Source organism: Meleagris gallopavo, chromosome 1, assembly GCF_905368555.1.
Source record: "Meleagris gallopavo chromosome 1, MGAL_WU_HG_1.1, whole genome shotgun sequence".
NCBI classification, from domain to species: Eukaryota; Metazoa; Chordata; class Aves; order Galliformes; family Phasianidae; genus Meleagris; species Meleagris gallopavo.
In genome coordinates, this window is record NC_139404.1 from 75,004,940 (window position 1) to 75,018,802 (window position 13,863).

The following is a 13,863-nucleotide window of genomic DNA, read 5'->3' on the forward strand; positions in this document are numbered from 1 at the left end:
TCTGAGATTACCTCATGAGGCTGAATGTGTATAAGTCTATGGGGCCAGATGACATGCCTTCCAGAGTTCTAAAGGAACTGACTGATATGGTTGTCAAGCCACTGTCCATCATATTTTAAAATTCGTGGCTGTCAGGTGAAGTCCCCAGTGGCTGGAAAAAGGGAACATTGCTCCCTTATTGAAGAAAGGGAAAAAAAGAAGATTCAGGGAACTGCAGGCCATGAGCCTCATCTCTGTGCCTGAGAATATCACGGAGCAGATCCTCCTGGAAGACACATTAAGGCATGTGTGAGTTGAGGAAGTGATCCAAGACTGACAGGATGGCTTCACCAAGGGCAGATCAGAACAGGCAAGAACAATCCAGTGGCCTTCTATGATGGAGTGATGGCACCAGTGGACAAAGGAAGGTTGCAACTGATGTCATCTACCTGGTCTTGTTTGCAGCCTTTGATCAGGTCCCATACCACATCCTTATCTCTAAATTGGAGATGTAAGTATTTGAAAGCTAGACTATTAGGTGTAAAAGTATTTGGTTGGATTGTCATAGCCAGAGGGTTATAGTCAATGGCTCTATGTCCAGGTTGAAGCCCGTGATAAGTGATGTTTCATAGGAGTTTGACTTGTGTCCAGTGCTCTTCAGCATCTTTATGATGGACAGTGGGATTGAGTGCACCCTCAGCAAGTTTGCAGATGACACTAGGATGAGTGGTGTAGCTGACACAAAAGAAGGGAGGATACTATCCAGAGGGACTTGGACAAGCTCAAGGAGAGGGCATGTGAGAATTTAATGAGGTTTAACAAAACCAAGTGCAAGGTGTTGCACTTGACTTGAAGTAATCCCAGAGAAAAATACAGACTGGGAGAACTCGTTGAGAGTAGCTCTGTGGAAAAGGACTTGGGGTCCTGGTCAACAAAAAGCTGGACATAAGCCAGCAGCATGCACTTGCAGCCCTGAAGGCCAACTATATCCTAGGATGCATCAAAAGAGGAGTGACCAGTAAGGAGAGGGAGGTGACTGTTCCCCTCTAGTTTGCCTTCATGAGGCTCTAACTGGAGTACTGCATTCAAGCCTGAGGACCCCAGTTTTCAAAGGATGCAGAGCTGTTAGAAGTCCAGAAGAGAGACACGAAGACGATCAGAGAAATGGAACACATCACTTATGAAGGAAGGTTGAGAGAGTTTGGCTTGTTTATCCTGGAGAAGAGAAGGCTTGGACTTCCAGTACTTGAAAGGAGCTTATAAGCAGGAGAGGAACCTATTTTTACATGGTCTGATAGTGGTAGGACAAGGGAGAATGGCTTTAAACTAAAAGAGGGAAGATTTAAGTTAGATTTTAGGAAGAATTTTTATACTCAGAGGATGATGAGGCACTGGAACAAGTTTCCCAGAGAGGTTGTGGATGCCCCATCTCTGGAGGCATTCAAGGCCAGGTTATGTGGGATCCTGGGTAGCCTGATCTAGTGGCTGGCAACTTGTTCATGGGAGGGAGGTTGGAACTAGATGATCTTTAAGTTCCCCTCCAACCTCAGCTATTCTATGATTTTTTGATTCTATGGTAAAGTTGGTTAAAAGGGCCCTCTAGAGATTCATTAATTTTTTAGCAGCAACTTTTGATCATGTCAGCAAGGGCTTTGTCTAGCCAAATCTCTGTAAACTTCTAGACCTGCCAGCGGTTTCAACGAGCAATACTCATGCCTCATTGGCTATGATACTGCCACTGATTATTCCATTACCATTTTTTCCCCTCTTCTTATTTTCCCTCTCCTACCAGGTCATCTCACTCTCTTGTGTCAGTCTCTGTCTGATTCTTTTCACTTACTTTGCCTTTTGCCCCAGTGCTTGACTGTCTGTCATTAACAGGGTTCATCTCTGGATTCCTGCTGTAGTGGGAAACATCAGGTTTTTTTTCAGGGGTACCTTCTATGGAAGATCAAAGAATTACTAAGAAACAACCCCAGTTTACAACCCAAGGAAGATTTCCCAACTCTTTGCCTGAAACTTGGATCTGGAATCTCTTCTTTGTTGGGTAAGTGGTGCCAGACTTCACAATGAGATAAAAGAATGAACCCTTGTTATTAACTTGTATCCATTCAAAAAAACACTGATAGGTGTGAAGAGAACTCTGTGTATGAATTTTATGGCTCTTCCTTAAACTTACATTGCATCCAAATGAAGGACTAGTGGTCTTTGAGGAGCAGAGCTCCATACATTCTTAGAAAAGATCGATGCTTCTCATGATCAAAATACTGAGTATCCTCTCACACACTAGTGTACGCTCTACCTAGAATTCACAATTTGGTGGGTGCACCAGCTAAATGTGTAGCCTTTGTTGCCACAATGCTTGCATTACGACTAATCAGCAGTCAGGGGAATGTGGTGCTGCTTTCCAAGGCACCATTCTGTTGACTAGAGTGTACAGAGCTGGAATGCTGTGTCAGTGTCTTGTTTGGGAAAAGAGTATAACATCATTGCTGACAGCATTTAAGCAGGAAATATGATTTTAGGGAATAGATTCAGAGAGCTGCATTGCTCTGAGCCACTGGAGGGGAAGTAACTTATGACAGAGCAGAGGTTGATCTGAGACTGAGTATCTGTACTGCATCCCTCATCTGAGACCTTTGAGTTCTTCCCATTACAGTGAGATGGGACAAATTTATTTCTGCAAGTGCTCTCTTCTTCTCAGCTCCAATGGCAGCAGGAGCATTCCAGTCATGACACCTAATGCTGTCACGAAGTGGAAAGTCAAGATGTTCTGTTTGTCTGGGAGGACATTTGGCCTTGCTCCAACCACAAGTCTCAGAACAGTCCAGCCTGTCTTTGTGGATGTGACATTGCCATATTCTGTGATCCGAGGAGAGACTTTCATGCTGAAGGCTACTGTCTTCAACTACCTACAGCAATGCCTACAGGTAATGTGCCTGTGCCACAGGAAATACTGTATGGGACAGGCCTATCAAGCCCTCCATTTTTACAGAACATGTACCACCTCATCTTTCCAGAGCTGCTCAGTCATTCTCCTGTATCATCACTCTTTCAGATACATGTGGTCCTAGATAAATTGCTGGACTTCCAGGTGGAGGACTGCCAGACCTGCAGGGACAGAGAGTGCTTGTGTGTGGAAGAGTCCAAGACCTTCACATGGAATGTGACAGCAACCCAGCTGGGTGTGGAAGGAAAAATGGGAGTAGTGGTGGGGAACCCTAAAACTGAAGTGAAAGGGAGTGGGAGACCCAGAAAAGTTGGCAGAACCTAGCCTTCAGTGCAACTCAAAGTTTGTTTTTAGTAGTACAAGAATGCAAACCACTGTACTTGCTTTCTTTTTCCTGTCTTAGACAGGCTCTTAGAAGAGGGCAGGAACTGAATGGGTGACATGGAGAATTCCTGGGGAGAGAGATGTAGGAGCAGCTGGGGAGAAAGAAGCTTCACAGATTGGAGTGGGGGAACCCAGTATAGTGCTATACTTCATATGAAATGGGAAGGCATCACGGGAGACCAAGGAGTTGAACTTTCTTACACTACAGTCACATGTAGTGGATTATAGTCACTGTTGGTGAGGCATTACCTTCATATTTAAGCTGTCTGAACAAGGCTGTCAGCACTGACTGGCTCATCTTTGCCTGTTAAGCCACTAAGTCTATGTGGACAAACTTTCTTCAGGACCTGAGACCACTTTTAGTTAAAGTTTGCCTACAGACATAAGAAATAAGCTCTGTTCAATTTATTTGCTAGGGACTCTGAATATCACAATCAAGACTGAAGTACTGGACACAACACCACGCTGTGGGGGAAGGAAGCCCTTGCCAGCTACCATGAGGCGGAGGCATGCTCTGATCAAACACTTGCTGGTTCAGGTCAGTATGAGAGTGGGTTTGTTTACCTCCCAGACTATCTTTGCATGAGTGAAGGGAGGTTGAGCTGTGCTAAGCAGTTTTCTCTCCTTTTTTTTTTTCTTCTTTTTTTTTTTCCCCAGCCTGGTCTTAGTTTGCTTTGTTTTCCCCAGGACCTAGTCAAGCCTATTCCCTCCTTGCATTACTCTTTCTTGAGCTGCATTTGTATGCCAAACTGTGTTTCTTCCCTTCCCTTTCTGCTCAATCACTGGCTGTTCATGAATTTTTGCATACGCTCACTGAAAAGAGAGTTCTGTCTTGCAGACTTACTTTTGATTTCTTAATCAGACAGTTTCAGTGCAGCCCTGCCAAAGGTGAGGAGGATGGAGTCCTTAACAGCTTGTGGACTAACCCCTTAATTCAGACCTAAAACTGCTCTCCAATTTTGCTGCTGCTTGGGAACTTTGTGCATTATCTTGTTCCTTACATCTCATGCCTTTATTTTTGCCCTGGCAGCCAGAAGGTGTGCTAGTGGAGAAGTCTTACAGCTCCCTTTTGTGCCCAAGAGGAGGTATGTAGACAGGTTGAATGGGTCCTGCAGACTGAAAAGAAATTGACTTGAGAGTAGGACTGAACTGTGGGAAAGCTGATGAAAGAATATTTTCAAATGATTTTTCACATAGGAAATTTCATTTCTTATTAGGACAGAAAAGGACAGGAAATGTTACTTCTACACTTGCTTCCCTGTTAAATTTGCCCCTGAGTTTAGGTGGCAAATTTGTGCTGTGTTGCCTCCTTTTCCACTGCAACTCCTGGATGTTCCTGGAGCATGATAATCAGTAAATGAGGAGCTCCTGCCATACCACCCTGTCCCTGCAGCACTGCAAGTCCCTCTAGGATATCTCCGAATAGTAATGATCAGCTGTGATCTGTGTGGAACTTGTGAAGGATGGCAAATTGAGTTGTGAAGCTTGGTGATCTCATCCTGTCCAGCAACTCTCAAGTTATTTCTAATCAGAAGTTTCCAAGCAATGCAGTGATGACTGGGGCAGCCTATAGAGAGCACTCTGCATGAACAGGATATAGGTAGTGTTCCCTTTACCTGTTCCAGTGTTGCCTGTCAGATTAGGTACTTCAGATTTGATTTTTCATACTGAACCTTTTCCCTATTGTTATCAGGAGACATGGCTGAAGAACCTATGCTGATTCACCTTCCTGATAACGCAGTAAAGGGATCTGCCAGTGCATCAGTTTCCATCTCAAGTAAGTCAAGTAGCTCACTGACTGCTATTAGAGAAGAGCAAGGTCTAACTTGGTAACGATGTCAGGGTATCCATTTGAAATGGCACTGCTCAAAAGAGAGGACACTAAGTTTCACTGCTTTGTAAGATCAGACAACACCAGGTTTTCTGTATGTTTATTAGCTCTTAGATTTTCATGGGAAAACTAATTTGCAGAGAAGAATAATCCTCATTTTTTCTGGCTAGGAATTTGGAGCAGGGCCTGGAAGCCTAATTTTCTGGGACTTTGGGAGTCTGGCTAGTTTTTGTAGATACTATCTTTAAAATTCAAAACTATCTTATTCTCCATTAAGTTTCACTGCTATAGTAAAAGCAGAGGAGAAAAAGAGAGGAGAAATTTTTCTCAGCATTGCTAAGCTGCAAAAGAATTACTGGGAGAGATTGCTGGGACCAGACATACCTACTATTCATTATGCTTCTTTGCACTTGAATCCTTCACCACCAATGACAGAACTGGTATGAAGCTAGGCCTGGCACAATTCCTCAAATAAAGGAATAAAACACGAGAATTTTCTCGCTGTTTGAGGGACACACAGGCACTTTCATGCCATCTGACTAGCACCACTACTGGCTTAGTGATATTTTGATGTTCAAAATATGGCCAGGTAGAATAGGCTACCTAAAAACCTGAGACATCTCAAACTTTGTCTAAGAGCTTCTATGCCTGTACATCTGTATGGCATTGCCTGAGCAATTTTAGCCCTGTTCATAGCATTTTACAACAGCACTTGCTATGGTTGGAGCCCTTCATACTGAAAAAGTTCAGTGAGAACTCCATAGAGGAGTCGTCCTGTATCACATCCCCCCAAGAAAGAGCAGATGAAAAATAGTCATCTTGTTTCATTCTGCACTCAATTTTTTCTTTCCCTTCTCTAGTATTTTCCTTATTTGCTGAGATAACACACTATTATCAAATGCCTAGCTGAGGATTATCTCAAATCTTACTTAAATTTGCCTTCTTTCTTACACTGTTGCACAAGTGACCTCATGGGACTGCCACTACAGAACCTGGACCGCTTGGTGCAGTTGCCCCATGGCTGTGGAGAGCAGAATATGGTGCTATTTACTCCCATTGTCTATGTGCTGCAGTACCTGGAGAAGACAAGGCAGCTGACCCCTGTGATCAAGGAGAGAGCAACCGGATTCTTGCACAATGGCAAGTGCAACAGATCCAACAATGTCCTCCATGTCCAGTGTACTAACAGCTTTCTTCCTCCCAGTCATTCTGTCAGTGCTGGCCTTTCTGAATTACTATGCTTTATTAATCCCTGTTCCCATCTCCCCAGGCTACCAGACACAGCTTCTTTATAGGCATAGAGATGGGTCCTACAGTGTCTTTGGGCAGCAGGATGGGGAAGGGAACACTTGGTAAGCACTGGGAATAATTCTTGTTCTTAATTTGTACTGTCTGGGCCAGGGCAGCTAATGTGCCTGTGAATGGCTGGTAGGATATGTGTTCTTGTTTTGGAGACAGATTGAGGGATTTGAAACACTTTAAAAAGGAATCAGGCAGGGCAGCAGAGCTGCTGGGAAAGTGAAACACAAAGGTATCATCCCAGGGAGCAGGAGATCCATTTTTCTCTCTGTAGATCCAAACACAGCACCAGGTTCTTCCTGTGATACCCAAGCAGCCAAGGGGGGTATGTTCTGATTTCCCTGATGAGAAGCATCAGGGAAAGGCAATGAGAAATTTTTTCCTAGTGAGGGAGTTGGTTATGAGAGTTTCAAAGAATTCCATTGGCATTGTGGTGGCTGGGCTGGGAGAAGTGAAAGGAATGGAGATTCAGTCTTGTCTCTATGTATTCAAGAGAGATGAGGTGCAAGAGGTAAAAGTAGAAGGCCAGAGATTTTTCATTTGTGAAATGAATGAGTAATGCAGTAGTACATGCATGACTGCATGGACCAAGGGTGAGGGAGAGGAGTTACTTTTCACTTTTAGCTTGCTTTTCCTGTGAAAGAAACATTTTTTAAGCACTCACAGTGTATCAGAAGGCCTCTGGAAAAGTCAAATGCCTCAGGAAGCATTAGTCTTTCTTTTTGTGTTTTTGTGTTTCTATTTATCTCACAACTCATCCTCTTCCTAGGCTGACAGCTTTTGTAGCCAAGAGTTTTGGCCAAGCCAAAAATATATCTATATAGATGACAAGAATATCCAGGATGCCCTACGCTGGCTGGAGCAAAACCAGCTCCCCAGTGGCTGCTTTGCCACCAAAGGAAATCTCTTTCATTCCTCTCTGAAGGTAAATGAGAGCCAAGTCAGGAAGCACAGCTGGGGAATGGTGGAAAAATATTGTGGTAGCAAAGGGTTGTGGGATCCTGGAAAGTCACTTTCACAAGTCATGCAACCAGCCTGAAAGAGAACAGGGTATGAGGCAGGGAAAGCATAAGAAATGCTTCTTCTTGGAAGTCACTTTCTGAGCCCTTCAAACACTGCTTAGAGAGTGAAAGGTGCTTCAGGTCTTGGCACAGTCTGGGAGGACACGTGAGAGCTGTGGAATCCATGCTTAATGAGAAGCTCCAGGTGTAGTGGTGTGTCTCTGCCTAGATGAAATCTCTCACCTGCAGAGTATCTCTGACAATGGATGACTCCCCACATTTTGTCCCCTATGTGTGATATCTGGTGATGGATTCCCTCCACAGGGCAGCTTGGATGATGAAATCTCCTTGGCAGCATACGTTGCTGCAGCACTGTTGGAGCTGGGTCAGCCGCTGAAGGTGAGCAGAGCCCTGCTATCTCCCATGCCTGCTCCCTGCAGTGGTGAAAAAACTCAAAACCCTGGGCTTTTGCAGGCCATAAACAGATCACGTGCTGCTAAGAGGGTCCCAGTGTTTGTTGAAATTGTTAATTCCTTCTAAGAGACAGCATTGTAACACTAGCATAAAGCAATAAAATTTGGTGGCTATGGTTTCCAGTGCACAATGGGATTGAACTGCCTTTTTTTCCTCAAGAGAGAGAGTGGTAGTTTAATGGGTTTCTCTGGAGCCACACCATAAAGATAAAGTCTGGTTCCCTGGAACAACCATCAGAAAGAGCCTGACACCCTTCTTTGTACCTCAGAGTTTGGCATATGTCTCTTCTATGAATGCAGGGCAAGTTGATGCAGACTACCTTCCACTGCCTACAGCGTGCAGTTCACAACATCACCAACACATACACAGAAGCTGTGCTGGCCTATGCTTTTGCCCTGGCTGGAGACTATGAGATAACCCAGGAGCTGCTGTACAAATTGGAGGAACAGGCCATCAAGTCAGGTGCTGATCGTTTGTTGGGGCAATACCTCTTGTTCAGTTGCGAGGATCTGGAGCAATGTGTCTGTGCATTTTGCTGCCTAGAGTTTATAACCAAATATGCTAACTTATGGAAGAGGCTTGACAAGGAAAAAGAAAATACACCTGCTACACTTGCATTTGTGTTGTAACTGAATCACATTAAATGCAATATATTATTTAGGAAGCTATAAAGGGTAACTTATCAGAATTTTTTTCCTCAGCCTAGAGAATTAAAAAATCCACTTGTGGGAGGAGATGGGGTTAGAGTTTTATTTCCTGTTTCTAGAACCCTCTGTTTCTTTCATTTCAGACAGCCTCTCCTTTTTCTTCTGTAGGAGGACAAATACACTGGAGTCCCAAAACAAGCTCCCCAGCTTCCACAGACTTCTGGCATAGTACTCAGTCAGTGGACATAGAATTGACAGCCTACGTACTCCTGGCATATCTCTCCAAGCCACAACTGCATGCAAGGGATATGAAAACTGCAGCTGGTATTGTGGTGTGGCTGACCCAGCAGCAGAATGCTTATGGAGGCTTTGCCTCCACTCAGGTAACAAGTAGCTCCATGTGGATTCATCTACTTTTCCACTTGATGTTGACAGGGCAAGCCTTCTTGAGGTCTTCCTGTTCTGAGCTGGCCTCACTAGAGATAATACTTCCAGGGAGGTGACTTTTTCTCCCTCCCTAGGACACAGTTGTTGCTCTGCAAGCCTTAGCAAAATATGCAGCAAGGATGTTCAGCACATCAGGCCAAGCACTTGTGAAGGTGAAGTCACAGAGGGATTTTGGAAAGACATTCCAAGTCACTCGCCAGAAACGTCTCCTTGTGCAGCATGCAGAACTGACAGAGATCCCAGGGCAGTTCTTGGTGCAGGTCCAAGGTAGAAGCTGTGTGTTTGCTCAGGTAAGGAGGTGAGGTGAATGTGGGAGAGAGGTGGAGAATTCTGTCTCTTCTCATTGCATGAGATCATTCCTGGTCTGTCTTTTTCCCCACCTCGCAGACAGTGCTGAGGTACCATGAGCCAACTCCACAGACCTCCATAGCCTTTAATCTGCATGTCAACACAGAGCTGGCCAACTGTAGCCAGGCCAATATGCATGTCCTCACCGTCCACATTCTTGCCAGGTAACCCTAATAACTACTTTTCCTTCAGCAAGACACATGCTTGCAGTCTGCAGCTGGAAAAGCCTCAGAGCTGCAATGGAGGGACTGGACACAGGCAGGAGAGAGGGTGAAACTGGCAGGTGGAAGGGATGGGAAGAGAAATAGATGCCTTTGTCTCAATCCCAGATAGGCTTCCTGGTCAGGATCCTACACACAGTATGTGGTGGTAGAGAAGGAGTTGGGAGGGCTCTGCTCTCCCTAAATCAGACCGTCTGACTGTTTGATGTTCTTCAGCTACACTGGCAGCAGAGGCACATCCAACATGGTGATCATGGAAGTCTCCTTGTTGTCTGGATTTGTCCTGGCTCGAGGATCCAGGATGTTGGTAAGGGGTATGGAATAAAAAGAAGAGTGCCTCTGGTAAACATGTCCCACATGTTTGCTTCTATTGGGAACTATTTATTTCAGGCCATGAAGTAACTACATTAGTAGGGGCCCTTTGCTACTGACATTGAACCAAAGACATTCATTTCAATACATGTCCTGCAAGGGTCTATTACAAGAGGTTCACCTTCTTCCACTGATACTATTCTGGACCAAAAGAATATGCTGTTGGATTTACTAAGTGCCAGCATTCATTTGTGAGAGGTTTTGAGGAAAGGTTTCTTAGAGAGGCTTTAGTTCTAGCCAGTAAGGTGGGTTTTTTTTCCAATTCACCTATGAAATTGAATGCTGAATTATTCACACAACCCCCAGACAGGTATTTAAGAGCATTCTAGTTGTTAGCGAGATAAGATAACAACAGTCTTTACTGATGCATGTTTAATGATCAGTCCCATATACAATACACTGCCTTTTGTCCCCAGAGTGAGAGGTTCTTCTGAGTGGGGATAGCATAGTTCACCCGTTATATGAAGCTTGCAGGAGATTCCCCAGGAGGGAACACTGAAGATAGAACCAAAAAACCCTTGTGTGTGCAAAAGACATAGTCCCACTCAGAGTCCAGTTCCACGTTATGCCATCAGTACAACAGTTCCTCAGATCAGGACTCCATAAGGGAAATGCTCATAAATTTCTTTGTTGTTTCCTGTCCCAGCTGGAGCACAAAACCATCATTAAGAAAGTAGAAGTGAAAGCTGATGTCATCTACATTTATCTGGACAAGGTAAATGAAAATGACAGCATTAGTTTTGGCATAATGAGAACAGAAGGCCAGAGGACAAGGAACTGTATGAGAAGCCCAAGGCTGTGGTAGAGAACATTGGTAAAATTGTGGTGAGAGGAAGCTTGCCTATTTTGTTTAGTTTTCCTCACATACTCCATTTCCAAAATCCTGAATCTTGAATGGATGAGTGAGATTTTGTACAGCAAAGAATTCAAGCTTAGGAAGATGAAGATCCACTGACTTCTTCCTTCCTCCTTCCACTAGCTTAGTGATGAGTCTCAGACTTTAATTCTGCAACTGGAACAAATAATTAAGATGAAGAATCTGAAACCAACCATCATCAAAATCTATGATTATTACCAGCCAGGTGGGTTGCCGATTTCCTTCCTACTCTGTGTTTGGAAGCTGAATTCCTAGTTCTCTGTCTGTGTCCAAGCAAAGTCATTGAGCACTATTCCTTGTGCTCATGTACGTTTGCGTAATTGTCTTCCTCATTTCCTTTTGCAGAGGAGCAAGCCTTGGCTGTGTACAGTGCTGTCTGTAGCTGAGGTAGGCAGCAAGTCCCTGTGTGATTCAAAAAGTGTCATCATGAAATGATGGGTTTTGAGTGAGAGAAAGAAGAGAATGTCTGGGAAGAATGTAAGCAATCTGAGCCGGGAAGGATGGTAATCAGTGGAGAGTATATGTCCAGAAAAAGTGAGGAATAAGCAGTTGTCTGTAGCAGAGCATCTAGAACTATGCTAAGGACAATTCTGTAGCCAGAGAGACAGCTGAAAGACTCTGGTGGCCTCAAAATGGGAGCAAGGAAGGAAAGACTAAGCATAGTGACTGCATCACATGGACTGAGAAGGCAGAGCTAACAAAGAGACTCCATTCCCTCATGAGTCTCTGCTACACTCATTGCAGGGTAGGAAACAGGGATTTGGGAAACCAAAGGAACAAGCTGAAGCTCGGACAATGTAATATTTTCCATTGTGGGATGACATAACTGGCAGTTGGAAAGGGAATGGCTTGTCAGTAGCAGTCTGAGGTGAGGACAGGTCTGGAACTATCCCTCCTGGAAGTACAAAGCAGAATTTTGGCATAGAACATGCTTCATTCTGATGTCATCCCATAGAGCAATGTGGGAGTTTCCAGTTTTCCACTGGGGAGGGCCCAGGCAGTTTTGGGTTGTAAGTTGCAACTGTACATTTTTTAATGACTTGTGTCCTTTATGCAAGCTCCTGTGCCATCAGCCCTGCTTTGAAGCAGTCTCCAGGTAGTAATGCAGTGTAATTAAGACTGTAGCCCCTCACCCTTTCTCAGCAGTACATCCTTGTCCATTGTTTTTAGCAAAGGTCTGTGAAACAACTATTGTATTGTACAGCAGACAAAGTGTTGAACTTATCCCAGTCCTTCCTTGCCTTTGACTGAAGCTTGTGTGATGATCACAGCTGCAAAGTACTAACTCTGCCTTGAGGGGTGTTTCCTGTGCACCTCTGCTTCTGGCAGGGTAGAGTTTTGCATTTTATGCAAACACAGAACAGAGTTGAAGGAATTATTTTGCCCAGGTACTTCTAGACATGATTTTCCTGGTTTGGGAGAAAAATGCTGAAAAACATTGACCAATCACTCAACCAGATCATTCTAGTCTCTTGACTTTTAATAAGAGACTAGGCATAGTTCTAGCATTTAAGAAGCTAACAGCTCAGGAGGTTATTTTCAAATATTTTCTCTTTGCTTCTCATCTCCATGTAGTAGCTATTAACAAGAGTGACAAGAGGACTGATGGTCACAGCGACTGCAGAGATTGTCTGTTCCCGTGGAGACAACGAAGGACAAAAAGTCTATTTTCCTGAAATATTAAAACTGACCAATAAGACCTCTGTGTTTTTTTGCGTGCCTTGTGACCAAATAGGACTGCCAAGTCATCAAAGACAGAGATCTCTGACTGTCCTCTGAGCATGTTTCAGCTACCTGCACAAAGCCTACAGCAGAATCTTTGCCAAGATGTGTGGGGCTTGTGACAGGCATCCCAAAGCAGGGCTGTGTGTCTCCCACAAGGTGACTTATGAAGCAGGTGTTTTTCTCCATTTTCTGGACTGGACTGCAGACAAAGATATCGGAGGATGTGACAAGACTTAGAAAAGAATTAAACACCCAGTTTAAGCGCACTTGGCTTTTCCCAGACTGGAAACAGGACAAATATATAGGAACTGCTGAGTCATGGCCTGAACCATTGATTGAGCACCTGGAGAGAAGACCTGATCAGCCCTGGAAGCACAGGTGAAGGCAATTCACCTGTGTGACCAAATAGGGTGAAGCCTGGCTCCATCCCTTTTAGACCTCATTTTAAGGGCTGACTGCCACTAAGGAAGGCTCTCTTGCCAGAGTTTCCTTTGTGGAGTTTTCCTGTGAGCCTATATCTTCAAATATGGGTGAGGAATTTTTTTTTTTTTTTTTTTTATAACACCTTCTCATTGTGCATATCTGAGGGTGGTCCTTTACAACAGGTGACTGTTTCCTGTCATGGCTTGGAAGCCAGTTCAAGGCTGCAAAAAGTTTGCCATTGAAAAGTCCAGCCCTGCAGTAAAGCTGGAGGCAGCATGTTGCATGTACAGGGCTGGAAGTTTTCAAAATTGGAAGAAAAATGACAGGAATAAGAACTGTGTAGACTTGAGGGAAAATATATTCATTACAAAATGCCAGGACTGGTGGTAGGACTCAGGACAGTCAGCCCATTTTCTGCTACACATTTCAACTCTGTTATGAACTGGATACCTCAAACTTTCTACTTCACATTCAGTTTTCCTTTTCCTCATTTAACTACTAGGATATAGAAATTCACACTGCAGGTTGAGGCTAGGAAAAAATTAGCAAGGCTAACAGTGGAAAGTTTCTTTAAAATGGTCCTTGCCTGCATTTCACTCCCTCTCCATACTATTCAGAACTTCGCCTATGAAGAGAAAACAGGTTTTGGGCCCTCACCTACATGCAGAGGTTGTTCATGTTCATTGTATCTGATCATATTTGTTTCTTCTGGAAGAGAATATGTACCAGTGAGATAAAGGTTCCAAAAATGCAACCCACAGTTGTGCCTCTTTTTCTAGGAGAAATGATATCTTAGCTTACAGGCTATGACTCCCCTCTGTTGTGACACAAGAAAGCACTTCTATGTAAAAAAGATTCTGTGCTGCAGCTAGCTAGATTCACCCA

At 44.1% G+C, this 13,863-nt stretch overlaps 1 protein-coding gene across 1 annotated transcript; it reads left to right on the plus strand.

Annotated features, from left to right (window-relative positions):
• Positions 1–14: 14 nt before the first annotated feature.
• Positions 15–11,216, plus strand: LOC100542931 (alpha-2-macroglobulin-like protein 1). Its single transcript, XM_085218241.1, is given in 20 exon segments — positions 15–89; positions 1,887–2,026; positions 2,684–2,909; positions 3,038–3,164; positions 3,730–3,851; positions 4,344–4,398; positions 5,007–5,094; positions 6,109–6,284; positions 6,415–6,496; positions 7,213–7,247; positions 7,250–7,368; positions 7,769–7,843; positions 8,218–8,380; positions 8,734–8,948; positions 9,087–9,302; positions 9,400–9,524; positions 9,798–9,888; positions 10,600–10,668; positions 10,933–11,035; positions 11,176–11,216. Coding segments are annotated over 20 exon segments (2,343 nt in total).
• Positions 11,217–13,863: the final 2,647 nt, after the last annotated feature.